General features: G+C 40.8%; 1 protein-coding gene across 1 annotated transcript; it reads right to left on the bottom strand.

Moving 5' to 3' along the window:
* LOC107648106 (subtilisin-like protease SBT1.2) lies at window positions 16,025–18,770 on the bottom strand. Its single transcript, XM_016352109.2, has one exon. It carries the CDS (start codon window positions 18,490–18,492, stop codon window positions 16,186–16,188), a length of 2,307 nt encoding a protein of 768 aa, XP_016207595.1. The 5' UTR covers window positions 18,493–18,770; the 3' UTR covers window positions 16,025–16,185.

Raw genomic sequence — 18,770 nt, forward strand, 5'->3', positions numbered from 1 at the left:
TTCTAAGATATCCATTCGCACCCAAGAATGTGATGAAGGTGATGATTATGTGTGACGCTCATCATCCTTCTCCTTTATGAACGCGTGCCTGACAAACACTTTTGTTCTACATGAATTAAGCTAGAATGAGTATCTCTTAGATCTCCTAACCAGAATCTTCGTGGCGTAAGCTAGAATGATGGCAGCATTCAAGAGAATCCAGAAGGTCTAAACCTTGTCTATGGTATTCCGAGTAGGATTCAATGATTGAATGACTGTGACGAGCTTCAAACTCGGGAGTGCTGGGCGTAGTGACAGACGCAAAAGGAGGGTGAATCCTATTCCAGCATGATCGGGAACCGATAGATGAATAGCCGTGCCGTGACAGGGTGCGTGAGCATATTATTCACTGAGAGGAGGGGATGTAGCCACTGACAACGGTGATGCCCTTGCATAAAGCCAGCCATGGAAAGGAGTAAGACTGACTGGATGAAGATAGCAGGAAAGCAGAGGTTCAGAGGAACGAAAAGCATCTCCATTCGCTTATCTGAAATTCCTACCAATGATTTACATAAGTATCCCTATCCCTATTTTATTATATAATATTCGAAAACAACATTATCACTTTATATCCGCCTGACTGAGATTTACAAGGTGACCATAGCTTGCTTCATACCAACAATCTCCGTGGGATTCGACCCTTACTCACGTAAGGTATTACTTGGACGACCCAGTGCACTTGCTGGTTAGTTGTATCGAAGTTGTGACAATTATGAATTAAGATCAAAGCACCAAGCTTTGGAGCCATTACCGGGGATTGTTTGAGCCTGGACATCACAATTTCGTGCACCAGATGGCTACCAAGAAGGGAAACGGAAAACTTCTACATGGGGTGACAAACAAGTCCCGCCGCACAATCTTTGGAGAAAGCGCATCAATTGTAGCAACTCGTCTACTTGCACATCTTTGCATGCACCGAGGACCGTGCAATCTTTAAGTGTGGGGAGGTCGAGACCGACTTCCGTGGGTAACTACTTCCTATCTCAACACCAATGTTTAATTTTTTTTTGTTAGATTAGTTATTGCATTGCATAATAGATTGCATGTGTAGTTAGTTGTTTGCATTTATGTCCTACTTGGTTGATGTTCACACCCTGGGTCGAGCTATCCGATCTGGGATGTTCAGTAACAAAGCGACCAGCCTGTTCAGGTCAGGCTATCCGACCTCTTCTCAAAGAGCTCGGCCAAATCAACAGGAAAGCCCAGTAAATGGCCCAAATAGAGGAACACGACCCAAATCCAAAGGCAGTCCAAGCCTATAGAGATAAAGGTGGTTCCCTTGAAGATAAGCTGACCTCACCCAAAGATAAGATAAGATAAGATAAGATAACTAACTTATCTTATCTAAAAAGGTCACTCCACACTATTATAAATACACTGGAGCACCCAGGTATAACTCGTACTCTGATTCTACTAAAAACCTGTTTAATACCCATGCTAACTTAAGCATCGGAGTCTCTTGTAGGTACCCTCCACCCTCCGGTGACGAAGGATCAGCAGTGCAACCAGTCCCACAAGTCGGACACGACAGCTCCGGCCGCCACCCACCAGCCGGACACATCATCTCTGACCAGCACAAAAGATCTTGTCCGAGATCGACCTACAGTTTCAGGTAACCTCGAAACATTGGCGCCGTTGCCGGGGACCTGGAAGTCATCCCATCACCATGGCGGACGACCATGACAACGACCACGATTCAGATCTAGAGGATAGAACACTGTACAAAAACACGGACACGACACTGAAAGATACCCCGGAATCTAACAGGGACAAAAACTCATCAAATCCGGGAGTGATACAAGCGCTTCAAGTTCATTTAAAGCAACTTGAAAAAGAAAGCCAGCATCAACGAGAAGTTGGGAAAAAGATCTACAAAAGGAGGTAAGGCGACGCCGAGAATTAAAAGACAAACTTCTAAAACTCGAAACCGATCTCAAAGCTAAAGCTACTCAATCCACTCCTGAGGACAACTCTCGCAAGGATCAAGATCCATTCACTAGGAAGATCATGAGGACCAAAATCCCTAAAGACTTTAAACTTCCGGATATGGCTTTGTACGATGGCACTACAGATCCCAACCATCACCTCAGCAATTTCAGAAGTAGAATGTACCTCACTGATGCCTCAGATGCAGTTCGCTGCAATGCTTTCCCAACAACTCTCACAAAGACAGCAATTAGATGGTTCGACAACTTACCTCCAAAGTCTATCTCAAGGTTTGATGACTTAGCCAAAAAGTTCCTGGCCAGATTCTCCATCCAAAAAGATAAGGCTAAGCACGCCCCCAGTCTATTAGAAATCAAGCAAGGAGATCGGGAAAGTCTTCGCAACTACATGGAAAGATTCAACAAAACATGCCTAGACTTACAAAGCCTACCAACAGAGGCCGCCATCATGGGACTCATCAATGGCCTACGAGAGGGACCTTTTAGCCAATCCATATAAAAAAAACCCCACATCTCTGGATGAAGTGCAGAAACGAGCGGAGAAATACATCAACATGGAAGAAAATTCTCGACTAGGAGAAACCTCAAAATCCGGATTCACCTACCGAGACAAAGATAAAGAGCCCAAAAAGAAGGAAGATCGACAAGGGGAAAAAATTAAAAAATATCATAATTACACCCCTCTTCGGGTGTCCCTTGTGGATGTTTACAAAGAAATCTGCCACACAGAAAAAATACCCCCAGCTCGACCACTCAAAGGCAAAAGAGGGGGAGGAAACTGGAACAAATATTGTGAATACCATCGAGTCCGTGGGAACTCCACCAACGAATGCTTTGACTTAAAAAATGTCATAGAAAAATTAGTGAGAGAAGGAAAACTAGATCGGTATCTGGCCACCCGGGACAATGAGCAAAGAAAAAGGAGAAGGGACGAGGAGGTTGGACGAACCGAGCAATCACCTCATACACCAGAAAGACATGTTCATATGATACACGGAGGGTTTGCAGGAGGAGGAATCTCCAAATCATCTCGCAAAAGATATCTCAAAGTATATCATGTCGAAGGAAAGGAGGAAGCGCCCGACATCCCTGCAATTACGTTTACCAAAGAAGATGCATCCGGTATCATCTCAGGACACGACGATCCCATGGTCATCACCATTATACTGGCAAATGCAAATCACTACCGTACACTGATAGACCAAGGGAGCTCCGCCGACATCTTATTCAAAACTACCTTCGACAAGCTCGGTCTGGAAGATAAAGAACTTAGAGCATATCCAAACAGCCTGTTCGGACTGGGAGACACTCCAGTACAACCACTGGGATACGTCCCACTACACAGAACCTTCGGAAAAGGAAACCAATCCAGAACACTCAAAATAGACTACATCGTGGTCGACGTGAGTTCAGCCTACAATGCCCTAATAGGTCGGACAACATTAAATCAACTCGGCGCAATAGTCTCAACTCCACATCTATGCATGAAATTCCCAACTACAGAAGGGATAGCTACGATAAAAGCAGATCAGAAGATGGCGCGCCACTATTATAATGAAAGTCTAAACCTCAGAGGCAGACGAGAAGAATTCCACACAATCGAACTTGGTGGAGTTCAGAGGCGAGAAGAACTCCGTCCACAACCTGAAGGTGAAGTAGAGAAAGTCCAGATCGGAGACATCCCGGACAAAACAACCAATATTGGCACGATTCTAAAAGGAGACATAAAAGAATCACTCGTACAGTTCTTACGAGAAAACGCTGACCTCTTTGCGTGGAAGGCTGCAGACATGCCAGGTATAGACCCCGAGTTAATATGTCATAAGCTAGCAGTCTACCTTGGATCTTGGCCAGTACAACAGAGGCGTAGAAAACTCGGACCCGAACGATCCCAAGCTGTGGAAGAGCAGGTACAAGCTCTACTAGAGGCAGGATTCATAAGAGAAGTCAGGTACCCACTATGGTTAGCTAACGTCATCTTGGTAAAAAAATCAAACGGGAAGTGGCGAATGTGCACCGACTATACTGATCTCAACAAAGCCTGCCCAAAAGACCCTTATCCACTCCCAAGTATCAACGCTCTGGTAGATGCCTCCTCCGGATATAAATACCTCTCGTTTATGGATGCATATTTCGGATACAATCAAATCCCAATGTATCCACCCGATCAAGAAAAAACCTCATTTTTAACACCAAAAGCAAACTACTGCTACATTGTGATGCCTTTTGGTCTCAAGAACGCGGGAGCTACTTATCAAAGGCTAATGAATAAAGTCTTTTCAGATCATATCGGAAAAGTCATGGAAGTCTATATGGACGACATGCTGATAAAGACACAAAATGAAGAGACACTATTGTCCGACCTGGTCCAAGTGTTCGACACTATAAGGAAGCATGGCATGCGACTCAATCCTGCAAAATGCACCTTTGCAGTAGAAGCTGGCAAGTTCTTAGGTTTTATGCTCACACAAAGAGGAATTGAGGCAAATCCGGATAAATGCCAGGCCATACTTAACATGAAGAGCCCAACTTGTGTCAACGAGGTACAACAACTCAACGGGAGATTGGTAGCCTTGTCCAGATTCCTAGCGGGATCAGCGATAAGATCTCTTCCCTTCTATGCTACTCTAAGGAAAAGAAAGAGGTTCGAATGGACAATGGAGTGCGAACAAGCCTTCCAAGATTTCAAAAGATTCCTAGGACAACCACCTATCCTATCTCAGCCACGAAAAGGAGAACCACTCATATTATACCTCGCGGTAGGGAATCGGGCAGTAGCCTCAGCACTATTTCGAGAAGACGACAGTGGGCAACAACCCGTATACTTCATCAGTAAAGCATTACAAGGATCCGAGCTGAACTACCAAAAAATAGAAAAGTTTGCCTATGCTCTCATACTAACATCTCGACGACTTCGCCCGTACTTCCAAGCTCACACCATTAAGGTTCGGACCAATCAGTCCATAAAAGGGATATTGCAGAAAACAGATCTAGCAGGCAGAATTTTACAATGGGCAGTCGAGTTGTCCAAGTTTGACCTTCAATATGAAGCTCGGACAGCCATCAAATCACAATACTTAGCCGACTTTATTGCAGAATTTACAGACACCCCGGAAACCCCCACAGAATGGAATCTCTATGTGGACGGTTCCTCGAATAAGACTGGAAGCGGCGCAAGTGTGATAATTGAAAGTAATCAAGGAACCCAAATCGAACTCTCTCTCAAATTCGGGTTCCCTGCCTCAAACAACCAGGCGGAATATGAGGCACTACTAGCTGGTTTAAAGCTAGCTAAAGAGGTCGGAGCTCAAAGACTCATTATCTTCAGCGACTCACAGGTGATCACTTCACAAATAACGGGGAGCTACCAAGCCAAGGACCCCACTATGAAAAAGTACCTGGGTAAAACCAGGGAACAGCTCGGACAACTCCGGGAATATGAGATCCACCACATACCCCGCGAACAGAATGCCCGAGCTGACGCACTCTCAAAACTAGCCAGCACCAAACCAGGAGGCAACAATAGAAGCCTCATCCAAGAAATACTACAGAACCCGTCAATCTCGAAAGAGGAAAAAGTCCTAGCCATAACAGGTCTAGATCAAGGATGGATGACTCCTATAATTAACTACCTCAAAACAGAAACACTTCCTACAGATGATAAGGAGGCAAAAAGGTTAAATCGGGAGGCACAATACTACACTATCATAAACAATACTCTATACAAAAGAGGAATTTCAATACCATTGTTAAAATGTGTACCGACTTCCAACACGAAGGAAGTTCTAGAAGAAATACACAGTGGCATCTGTGGCAATCATCTCGGAGCACAAGCGCTCACCAAAAAAGTACTCTGGGCAGGATTTTATTGGCCAACTCTACAAAAGGAGGCCACAGAGTTCGTAAAAACATGTCCACCATGTCAAAAACATGCCAACTTTTACATCGCCCCGCCAGAGGAGCTCATCAGTGTAACGTCACATTGGCCATTTGCAAAATGGGGACTCGACCTTCTCGGACCCTTTCCTCAGGGATCGGGACAAGTTAAATTTCTCATAGTATGGGTAGACTATTTCACAAAGTGGATCGAGGCAGAACCCCTAGCTAACGCCACTGCTCAAAGAAGTCGAAAATTCCTATATAGGAACATTGTCACAAGGTTCGGGGTTCCATACTCCATCACCACAGACAATGGCACCCAATTCACAGACGCAGGCTTCAGAAAATTAGTAGCCGACTTGAACATAAAGCACCAGTTCACTTCCGTCGAACATTCCCAAGTCAATGGACAAGCCGAAGCTGCCAACAAAGTCATATTGGCTGGGCTAAAACGGAGATTACAAGACGCAAAGGGAGCTTGGGCCGAAGAGCTCCCACAAGTCCTATGGACATATCGAACAACGCCACATTCCACCACAAAGGAATCACCCTTCCGATTAGCATACGGAACTGAGGCAATGATCCCAGTGGAGATCGAGGAAGGGTTGCCTAGAGTGGTCCATTACAATGAAGAAGAAAACTCCCAACTTCAAAGGGAAGCCTACTTCCTGAAATCCAAGAAAGAGCTCGGATCAGGGAAGAAGCACTAAAACGTCGAATGGCTTCCAGATATAATCAAAAGGTAGTGCTAAGAGGTTTCGCTGAAGATGATCTCATCCTAATCCGAAATGATATCGGAACAACTCGACCTGGAGAAGGAAAGATGGCAACAAACTGGAAAGGACCCTACCGAGTCATAGAAGTACTTGGGAAAGGCTACTACAGACTGTCCGAACTCGAGGGGCGAGAGCTTCCCAGGTCATGGCACGCCTGCAACCTAAGAAGGTACTATAGCTAGGAATGGTAAGGGATCTCAGCATAGAGTGTACTCTTTTTCCTGAAAAGGTTTTTTAATGAGGCACCAAGTTAAGATCCACAAATTATCCGACTTAAAAGGATAAAAACTCCACATGTACATATTTGCATTTTCTTTTAAATAAAATATTTTAGATGTTCTACAAGTTTTTAAGACGCATTAATGTGAAACATTCATCACACGATTATAAAGCAACAGATCGGCAGAAAGTGAAAAATAAAATTCACTGCACGATCATGATAAAGACCAGCAGAGATGAAAACCAAATTCATCTAAAAGGTCGACTAAACAAGGATTGAACTCACCTTCTACAAATCGGCAAAGATGAAAACAGAATAATGCAAGAAGTTATCGAAAGTGATCCGGAGAAAGGACCTGACGAGGTCTTAATGGATTGCTAAATAATAACTTAAAGACTGGCCGCCGTTAAGAAGTCGGACCAAGTCATCCCAAGTTATAAGTAAACCCTGGAAAGAGGTCTGGCCAACCCTATAAAAGAGGATTACTTTAACTTAGAAGGGCTCGATGTGACGAAGTCGGCCCAAAACATAAAAGTTATAAAAGTAATCCCTGAAAAAGACAAGAACAAGGTCCAAGAAAGAGGATTACAAAATAACTTAGAAGGGCCCGACGTGACGAAGTCGGCCTAAAACATCCCTGAAAGAGACCCGAACAAGGTCCAAAAAAGAGGATTACAAAATAACTTAGAAGGGCCCGACATGACGAAGTCGGCCCAAAACATAAAAGTTATAAAAGTAATCCCTAAAAGAGACCTGAACAAGGTCCAAGAAAGAGGATTACAAAATAACTTAGAAAGACTTGACATGACGAAGTCGGCCTCCTTTTGTATGCTAAAGTTATAAAAAGTAATACCTGACAGAGACCTCACAAAAGGCCCAAACAAAACAGGATTACTAGAAATAACTTCAGAAGCCTCAAAGGAATCAAAGCCACAAGCAGGAAATACAAGGGCAAACCAAAGAGGTCGAGCAACAAGGCTCCAGCACTACCAAAAACCTAAAATAGGGTACCAAGGTAGATAAAGATCGACATGATATTAAAATACATGAAGTTATAATAAGAACAAGCTCAAAGAGGCTACCTAAGTTAGCCCCAAGGACTTGGAAGCTATTTTTTCATTTTTCAAAAAAAGAAGCTGCTAAACAAGCAACTAAAAGAGTGTCAACAGTCATCAAAACAACATTTACAAAAATAAAATGTTCAAAAGCCCGCAGGCAAGGCCGTACACAAATATACCAAGAATAACTAAAGAGGATCCAGAGGTTTCCCAGAAGATGCATCGACATGGGGCGAAGGAGGACGAGTCTGGAGGGGCACAGCATCCACCGTCCCGTCATCTCGATTTAATATCTGACAATCAGGCTCTGGTTCGGGATGACTAACCCCAGCAGGAGGAGTTGAAGAAGTCGGCACAATAGTGGCTTTGGCAACCGGCACAGGCAAAGGTTCAACATCGTCGTCATCAAGGTCATTAGGGACAATCTTGCCATCCTTTACGACATTGTCCAGGCTGAAGAGAGTAAGGTCGACCTCGGGAGCAAGAACTCGAACTTGCTCCTTCAGGTTCTCATAAGCAGCATTTACGCTGCCCACAAGGTGACCCTGGAGTTCGGCATAATCAACCCGGGCAGACTCCAACTCTTTCCTAAGACGCATTACCTCACGGTAGGATGTGACATAGTTGTCCTTGTGCCTCAATGCTGTGTCTTCAGCCAACCTAACAGAAGCCGCCAAAGCAACAGAACTCGCCTTCTCGCCCTCCAACTCCTTCTCCAGCTTGGCCACCTTCACTTGAAGCTCCTCCTTCAAACCTTTCATTCTGTCAAACTCCCGCTTAGCCTCTTCCATAAAGGCCTTGGTAGCATGAAGGGGAAGATCTTGGACAGTACGGTACATAGCAGCTCCCATATGTGCCATTTTTATGCTGCTCCGAGTAATGAAGTCTAAACGGCGAAGAAAAGAGACATCGTCAGTAGGGATGGTATCATAAGGACCAATCTGCTGATCAACAAACTCAACCGCATCAAAATCAGGGGCGTCGAGGTTAAAAGGCTCAGTTGTCTTCTGTTTTTTGTTTGGAGGAGCACCAGAAGTAGCCACAGAAGCTTGAGGAGGATCGACCAAACGAACCCGGGGAGTAGGGATTACCTTTCTCGCCCCCGGTGAGCTCGGTACGGCCGGCTTTGACTGAACCTGGGACGATCCCTCCCCGGCCGCCTTGGCCGAGACGTTTTGGGCTGCAGAAGCCTTCCTTGCCCTTTTGAAGGCCTTCATATATTCATTATTTTTTATCATCTCTGCAAGTAAAACACAACATTGAGGAACCAAGTCACAAATCAGAAAGATCTTGCAAAAAATATAGGAGCAGACAAAAGAGGAGAATCAAAAAATTGACCACTACCCAGCTCAGTTCGGAGGAGAGAGAGGTTGGTTAAAATTTTCTTTGTGTCGAGATGGGGAGGCTGCCCCCAGTTTTCTTCCAGAATAGTCACGAAAGCTTGCTCAGCCTCATCTAACATTTCTCACGTATATCTAGATACCCTCACATCCTTTTGCCATTCTAAGGGAAAGGCGGGCTCGTCATTTTCATCCAGAAAAAAAGGCCGAGCTCCTTCAACAGCTCGGACCTTAAAAAAGTAATTTTTAAAGTCACGAAAAGATTTATCAAACATTGAGAAAACCTTTTTTCCCTGGGAAGCTCGGAAAGAAACCCAAGCGGCTTTCTTCTTAACCACCCCAGGCTTTGTCAAAACAAAGAGATAAAAGAAGAGAGATTGTGAAGCAGAGATACCGAACTCATGGCACAACAACTGAAAGATTTTGATAAAACCCCAGGAATTGGGGTGAAGCTGGAAGGGAGCTACATTACAAGACCACAATAAGTTGGTCTCAAATGGGGTAAAAGAAAGAGTAATATTCATTTGACTAAAACAGAAGTCGTAGCATAGAAAAAGGGGCGCTCTCCGACAACTCGGGTAGAAAAACAAACCCTTTCCTCAGAATCGGGAGGTACGAGCTCATAGTTCTTTTCCTCACTACCACTACTACAAACCCTATGAAATTGTCTAAGCTGTTGACAAAACTCAGAATCAACCAAAGAAACACACAAAAGAACCATCGAATCCACCCAATCAGCCATGCCCTCAGGGACTTGGGAAGATGACTCAATAATGTTCTTGCGAGAAGACATGAGGTCAACTAGTCCTACAGCAAGAAAGAAGAAAATAGATTACTAACCCAAACATCTCGGACAAAGTCAAAATCAACTCATAGCAGAACATGATTCAACGTAGTACAAATAACAAAAGGAAACCCCAGGACCCACACCAAAAAGATCCAGGGGCATCCTTTGGAGGCAGTCAGCAGGACAAGGACTCAGGAAACCTACAAGCCTACATCTCGATACGTCCCAACAAGAAAACAATAAACCCATTTTTTCGACTTCTTTTAACTAAAGCGACACTTTGAGAAGAAAAGCTACGAGCCACAGATCATCAAAATAAACTACCTCCCAGATTCACTATCCCGGTTTTGATCAACGAACGAAGCTACTAAACAACAAATATCATCAAAGACACAACCTTTTCTTCAGAAAAATAAAATCCCCCTCCGAACAAACAAAGTAAATCAAAACAAAGCATCGATCATCTCTTACAAAGGTTCAGTAGCAAGGAAAGCTATCAACAGGGCAAAAATCAAGGGGCAATCTTTGCAGAAGTAAACAAATACAATTTTCAAAAAAAATAACCAGAAGCAACAGCAGAACATGCAAAGCCCTAGAAAGCCTCAACAGAAATACCAGGAGCATGCATAAAGACGAAAAAGAAACCAGAAAAAATACATCACAGTAACAAGAAAACACAAGACTACAAAAAGGCTCAAGATTTCCCAACGAACAGTAAAGTCAGAATCAAAGCCTTGTTAGAAAAAAGAATGAGAACAATGAAAAGAAGAACCAACCTGAACAAAGGAAGAAGTTTCGTAGAAGATCGAAGACGGAGGAATAGAATCGCCTTTCGAGCAAAGAGAGACACCAAGAAATCACCAAATGACGTCGCAGGGAAGAAATGTGAAAATCGCAAACTTCAGGAAACAGAAAGGGAGAAAGAAAAGGGAAGTCACAAGTAAAAATGGAGAAGAGAAACGGTTTCTGTGTGTAAAGTTCAAAATAAAAAGCCAAGGAAAACGGGGGCAATTAAAACCAATTAATGAAGGTATTAAACCCTTGCACGTTCTCAAGAACAGAGCGCTAATATAAAGCGCGCGCTTTCAGAAGAAAACGTTCCACATTCAAAAAAGGAAAATTCTACAAAGAAAGAAGTCGACAAATGCTCGAGTTCGACTTCACCAGAGAAGGATCGAAGTCTTAAAGAACTAGGACTCGACCTCAAAAAGAAAGACCGAGCTCAAGCAAGGGCACTGCTCACACCCTGGGTCGAGCTATCCGATCCGGGATGTTCAGTAACAAAGCGACCGACCTCTTCAAGTCAGGCTATCCAACCTCTTCTCAAAGAGCTCGGCCAAATCAACAGGAAAGCCCAGTAAAGGGCCCAAATAGAGGAACACAACCCAAATCTTTTCAGGTAACCCTCGGAACAGTTGAAGTGATGAATTCTTTTCCAAGAAACTATTTTATAGCATTTCACTAATTTGAATTAAAATTTTTGTTGAACTTGCTTGAAAAAAATTATTTTGGAACATGGTCTTAGAGCTAGAACACACAAACCCAGTTAAGATTTTGAGCCTATTTGATTGGTTACATCTATCAACCAATATTTTGTTTTGGTGTGTGTTGTTCTCTCTAAAATTGTGATCTTTGTCTTGCTTGATTCTATATTTTCACTGTTTGATGTATGCATACACATGTGTGATTGAGGCCTTTGTTTCATTGAGCTTACATACCCTTATGGCCTTACTCTTTTCATCATCCTTTGCAAACCAATGTTGAGCCTTTTTAACCCCATTTATTCTTTATTTTAGCTCATCACTTACTTTAAGCGGAAAACAATAATGTCCTTAATTTGAATCCTTGGTTAACTTAGATGAGTGAGAGTGTTCATGATTTAAGTGTGGGAAAGTTGGGTTTGGGAATATTTGGTTTAGAAATTGGGTATTATATATTTTTGGTGAAAATATGAAAAAAATAGTTGAGCACATATTCTTGCATTCAATACCTTAATAATATGCATTGAGAAAAACAAAAGAAAAGAAAAAGAGCAAATAATAAAAGGGGACAAAATGCCCCAAAGTAAATGGTGATAGCAATGCATATGTACTGTACTCAAAATTGGGATGCATGAATATGTGGTAAACATAGTTAATGGATAGTTAAATTTTGTATTTAGATTACATGGATTGTCTTAGGTTAGGTGGGAAGTTTAGGTTAATCAAGGATTCAAATTTTTGTCCACTTAACCAAATACAATCCTACCTTGAACCTAACCCCATTACAACCCTTAAAAAGACCTTTTGATATGTGTATTTGTGCATTAAATTTTTTATGATTGGTAGAAGAAGAGCAAGCCTTAGAAAGCAAGATTAGTAGAGAACTGAGAGAATTGACCCTCAGACACTAGAGTGATTAGAGTGTATACACTTTCAGTGAGTGTTCGATGCTCGATTCTTTGTTCTCGGCTTTCACGAGCTTTCTTCTTGCAAGTCTATTTGTACTTCATTTTAAGATTTAAATTAGTGGAATCCAGTTTATATTTTCTCTTAGAAGATTTATTTACTTTTAACCAAGTAGGTAGAAGCATTTTTTGCATGTAGTTGCATTCATATAGATAGGTTATATTGCATAAGTCCTACCATTTTTTCTTTACTCTTTTAGTTTCCTTGAACTTAGCATGAGGGCATGCTAATGTTTAAGTGTGGGGAGATTGATAAACCACTATTTTTATAGTTTATTTTGTATTGAATTGAGTGGATTTTGTCAACTATTCTCACACTTATTCATGTAAATTGCATGTTTTTAAGTTTTCTTCCTAATTTTGTACTATGATTGAAAACATGCTTCTTAGGCCTTAAAATCGCTAATTTTTAATCCTCTCTTATTACCATTCAATGCCGTGATATGTTTATTAAGTGTTTTCAGGGTTTATAGGGCAGGAATGGCTTAGAGGATGGAAAGGAAGCATACAAAAGTGGAAGGAACACAAGAAATTGAGAATTTTAGAAGCTGGTAGCGACGCGTACGCATGGATGACGCATACGCGTGACCGAACCATAACCAAATGACGCACACACATGGTTGACGCCTACGCATGGCCAGTGCCGAGTCCAGCAACGCGTACGTGTGGCTGACGCGTACGCGTGACGAGCGTCACGTGCTGCATTAAACCGAATTCGTTGAGGGCGATTTCTGGGCTGCTTTTGACCCAGTTTCAGGCTCGAAAATATATATTAGAGCTGCAGAGTAGAGATGGAAGGGGAACTCACTTTTTCATTCACACAATTTTAGGTTTTAGATGTAGAATTCTAGAGAGAGAGGCTCTCTCCTCTCTCTAGGTTTTAGGGTTTCTACTTCAATTTCTTCTTAGATTTAAATTTAATTTCTGTTTTTATTTACAATTCCTTGCAATTTATTGTTCTAGCACCTTTGTTCTTCAATTCTACTTGTTATTTCCTTCACTTTGTTATCCTTATGTTTATGCACTCTTGATACTTTGGATCTTTGTTAATGCAATTTATATATTCATGTTATTACTTTCTTCAGTTGTCATTGTTAATTTCTTTCAATTGGTAGTTGTTAAATTTTATTATTGTTGCAATTTTACCATGCTTTTATTTTTTGCGTACTAAGTGTTTGATAAAATGCTTGGTTGGATTTTAAATTAGAATTTTGTATTCTTAGCTTGGATTGAGTAATTTGGAGACTCTTGAATTGTCAAAGTCTCTTGTTGGTTGGTGATTGAAAGTTGCTAGTTGGCTTGAGCTGCACTAACTCTAGTATTTGATTAGGACTTGTGAACTCAAGTTGATTTGCTCACTTGACTTTCCTTTAATTGTTAAAGGTTAACTAAGTGAGAGCAATTTACAATTACCATCACAATTGATAATGATAATGAGGATAGGAATTCTGATTCTCAACCCTTGCTAATATTTTTCTTAGTTGTTAGTTATTTACATTCCTTGCTTATTAAACTCAAAATTCAAAAAGATACAATCTCATAACCAATAATAAACATACTTTCCTACAATTTCTTGAGAGACGACCCGAGGTTTAAATACTTTGGTTAATTTTATTGAGTTTGCTTAAGTGACAAACAATTTAAACATTGACCGATGATAATTTGTTGGTTTAGAACTATACTTGCAACGCGATATTTTTGTAAAATTCTTTACCGACAATTTTCCTCCGTCAAAAATAAAAAACAAAAAACCAAAAAAAAAAAAAGCTCCTCCACATGCATTTATAACTGAGGTGGCTATCGAACCGGAACTAGCAACAACAACAAGGGACTTTACCGGATTCCTCTTCTCGCATTAGGTCTAGAAGCTCTCTTCTAAACTTTCACAGTTCTCGGGTGGGAAAGAACAAAAACTTTTTAAGAAGTAAAAAAAAAGACTAAAATCATTTTTTTTAAGCTCATAAGAGTATGTATATTGAATGACCTGGTTGTTTTAGAAAAAAAAAATGGACATCTGAATTTTTTGACAAAATTTATTTATGACAATCATTGTAATTGATCTTGTTTACTAAAAAAATTTTATAGTTTTCATTTTTTTTTATTTTTAACCAATATTTTAGTGTTAGTCGCCAAAGTGAATGGCATACAATAATACAATTAAAATTAAAGGATATAATTGAATGCTATAATTTGTTTTTTTTTACAATATAATAAAAATAATAGGACTAAGAGGAAAAACTACAAACACTAAAATACAAAAAAAAAATTAAAACAAATTTTTATGTATGTGTAAAAACTATACAAAACCAAATTAGGAGAAATCTATTTTTTGTCTCAATTGTTGGATATCATGGTGAATAAAATAAAATAAGTAACTAAATTTTGAAGATGAAAAAAAAAATAAAATTGAACATTATTAATTTATCTTTGACAATGATATGATCATATAAAATAATAAATATAATTAGATAATTATATAAAATATTTTATACTCTCAATGCATCAATATGACTAATATAATTTAAATACAACAAAAAATTACAACACATTTGTACTAAACCTTTTACAAATGTAAACATATAATTTATAGTGGATTTTCTTTGCCAAAATCATTGCAGAGTCCGATCATGACATATATAAGGTTTTTGCTACTAATCAATACGATACTTGAAATATTTCTATCCTCTTTGTTTCATTACCAGGGTTCATATCCAAGGATAACTTAAAGTTGATTGGAAGTGAGATAGAAATTGACTAACTCTCTTGCTTATAGAAGCGCCACAAGAACTTCCTCAAATTATTCATTTTAGATAGTCGAATCTACTTATCATTTTTTGTCTTGGTGAATTTATATCTATGAAATCTTGTTTACAAATTTCACGTCTTTTGTATCAAATTTTTTAGCCTAATATTGAGTCTTCAAATCTCGGATATATTTTTTGTTGGACCAATCATCATGTCATCTATGTACAACAATAGAATGATAAAATTATCACTAAATCTTTTGTAATATGTACAATGAATCAATGATATAAGTAAATGTGGATATTACCATGAAGATTTTATTATTATCTTTATATAAAGATGTTTTTTTTTTACCATTAGATGATGAAATGTATGGTTTGATTTTAATGTGTTATAAAAGTGTTATTTTTTTAAAATGTGACTAAACAAACAAAGTACACTTTTAACACAAAAATCTTCATAAGAAGATGTTTTTAATATCTTCATTTGAGTAGTTGTCATAAGTAAAATCAGTTATATTCAAAACTAATAATGAAGAAATTTCAAAATTTTGACAGCTACTTTAAATAGTATTTAAATTTGATTAATCTACCAATTAAATTTTCTCTTCCTAATTTTTCAAGACCTTAAGAAAAGTGAAAGTAACAAACTCTTTACTGTTAAAATTAGATTCTTTTAATGAATCCAACCTTGTACTTGAATAAGGAGAAGATAAATGAAAATTAGAGTTTTAAATAAAGTATAAAGGAAGGAAAACAAATATTAGAGTTTTTAAATAGAAGTATAGAACTTGGCTTCACCAATTATTCATCATTTATAACTCATAACAGAGTTCAGTACAAACTCTTCAAGACATGAAGCTATTGAAGCAATAATGATAGTTTAAAAAATAAAAATAATAATATAAAAGCTCCAAAACAAACGATGGCTAAGTTGTAGTCTACTACTACTAAGACTTCCAAGTCACTGCAATTGGGCTTCTAACCCTGTAAGAACCTTTCTGAGAGTGCAACCAAGTCAAATGGCCTTGTGCGAAATCCATCCCATTACCTTTCTTAACTCTTTTTCTTGACAAAAACCAAACCCTATAACTCAAGCTTTGATTTGTTCTCTTGAAGAAAAGCTTCTTTGGTTTCACTATCACTTTCACACCCTCTGGTGCCATAACCTCCACCGAGTAAATGGAATTAGGACTCCCAACATTTGTAACTCTTCTGCTAAACATCTTCCTGCTCATCCCATCCTTAAAACTAACCGAGAATGAAGGATAGTTAAGGCTGAACCCTCTATTCACCTTCAAGATCTCATGGCAGCTCACATTCCTATGAGTTATGCTAAAGACCTCTGACATTGTGTATCCAAGGCTGCAAAGGTGTGCCACATAATCCTCCGGCCGAATATCATATACTAGCCCCGGATTCAAGGCTCTCTGAGGATTCACATGCCCGGAGCCGGTAGCGAAAACGCTAGCCTGCTTGTCCTCGTCGAGTATAGGTCTCCCTGCACGGTCTGTTACCTCTGCGGTCGTCATGATAGCTGACTTGACGGCGGCAGGAGACCATGCAGGGTGAGCCGAGCGGATTAACGCGGCTATTCCACTAACATGAGGACAAGACATTGAAGTACCAGACATAACAGAGAAGTTCACTCTCCTAGAATCTTCTGGGAGCCCGGTCGGACCGAGGTTCTGAGGCCAGGCCGCAATTATGTTAACTCCCGGAGCTATAACGTCCGGTTTAAGGATCGAAGGATTGGAATAACTCGGCCCTCGGGCCGAGAACCTTGCCACTTGTGGAGCTCTGGTCCTTCCAATCACAGTTCCTCCGAATTGGATTCGAGCCAGAGGCCTTGCAGTGGAGTTTATATAATTCTTCAGGATAACTGATTCATCAAATCCTATCAGAGTTGCAGGCAGAACATGAACATCCACGGAATCTTCCTCCAAATTCAACTCTGTATTCGCCAGAATCATAGCAGCACCACCAGCTTCCTTCACAACCTGTCCCTTCTCTGATCTGCCATTAACACCTCTGTCACAAACAACCATTTTTCCTTTCACCTTCTCCCTTGGAAGAGAGCCTCTGAGGCAAAACTGAGACTCTGTGTCTTCATTAGACAAATAAACTACCTCGAGTTCTTCTCCGGTTCGCGTTCGCCTGTTGAACGGATACATTGATTCTCCATAGAGAATCTTTCCGTTCGCCAAGCGGACGATAGCCGGAAATTTTCTATCCACTGTACTTGCGCCGATCGTGGCAATCCACGGAGCTTCATTGGCAACAGACATTGCTGTAGGTCCATTATTCCCTGCTGCACAAATGACCGAAATTCCATGCTCCATTGCTCTGAAGCTTCCAATGGCGATGCTATCGTCGAAAAGAGGCACCGGAAAGCCGCCTATTGACAAAGAGAGGACGTCCACGCCGTCGCGAATCGCAACATCCATGGCCGCCATGATATCGGAATTGTAGCAGCCATTGAACCAGCAGACTTTGTAAACTGCAATGTGAGCACCCGGTGCCATTCCTCTGGCCACGCCGGCCGCATACCCGAACACGTTTGCCATGGTGACCGGAGCGCCACCTGCCGTGGATGAGGTATGTGTGCCGTGGCCAGAGGAGTCCCTGGGAGAGAGATACTCCGGAATCCTCGAAGGCGAAACCGCAAGGTGACCTTTTGTGAAGTACCTCGCACCAATGAGTTTTCTGTTACAATTAGAAAAGTTAAAGGCTTGTCCTTGTTGGCATATACCTTTCCATTTCTTCGGAACCGGCGGCATCCCTTGATCGTTGAAACTAGGACTCTCCGGCCACACTCCGGTGTCTAGAACTCCGATTATGGTTCCGCGGCCAAATCCGGATTGATACCAACCGTTTTCTCTAGCAGGGTTAAGCCCCAAGAATTTGTAAGAGTAGGTGGTTTGAAGCTGAAGCAACCTGTCCGGTTTAATGGATAGAACATCAGGCAAATTTTGCAAGTATTTGAACTCGGAGTCGGTTAGACTAGCCGCAAAACCGTCCATGGCGGAGTGGTAGGAATAGAGGAGGCGCGACGAGGGGTCTTCGTTGGAAGAGATGATTTGTTCAATGAAGGAAAGGTGCCAGTTTTGTTTGGAGGTGAAGAGGGTGCTGGTTTTGCCATGAGGGTGTAGTTGAACTATATAAGTTCCAAGAGTTTCTTCTGCATGGGTAATGGTTTTGGTAAGAATGACGAATAGGAAAAAAGTGAGGAAAAAGGGTTGAATTTTGGATTCCATTGGTTATTGTTGTAGTACGAGAATGTTTTTGCTTTTGTTTTTGTTTTTGATTGTGTTGTGGTGGGGTGCATGGTTTGGAATGAAGGGGTATTTGAAGGAGAATGAAGAAGCGTTGGTGTTGTTGTTGTAAGTGAGGAATATGAAGCTCGTGAAATATGAGAGCTCTTCATCACGAGGATCCTTTGTTGGAGAACTGAGTGAGGGAGGGAGCTGATAATGGAGCTTGGTGTGTGACTGAGTGTGTCACGAGATGTTATTGCTAAGCTTTAAATAGAACA

This window comes from Arachis ipaensis, chromosome B06, assembly GCF_000816755.2.
Source record: "Arachis ipaensis cultivar K30076 chromosome B06, Araip1.1, whole genome shotgun sequence".
Classification (NCBI taxonomy): Eukaryota; Viridiplantae; Streptophyta; class Magnoliopsida; order Fabales; family Fabaceae; genus Arachis; species Arachis ipaensis.

What these genes read in the sequence shown, in the direction of transcription:
- LOC107648106 (XM_016352109.2), bottom strand. Translation starts at nt 18,492, where the DNA reads ATGGAATCCAAAATTCAACCCTTTTTCCTCACTTTTTTCCTATTCGTC.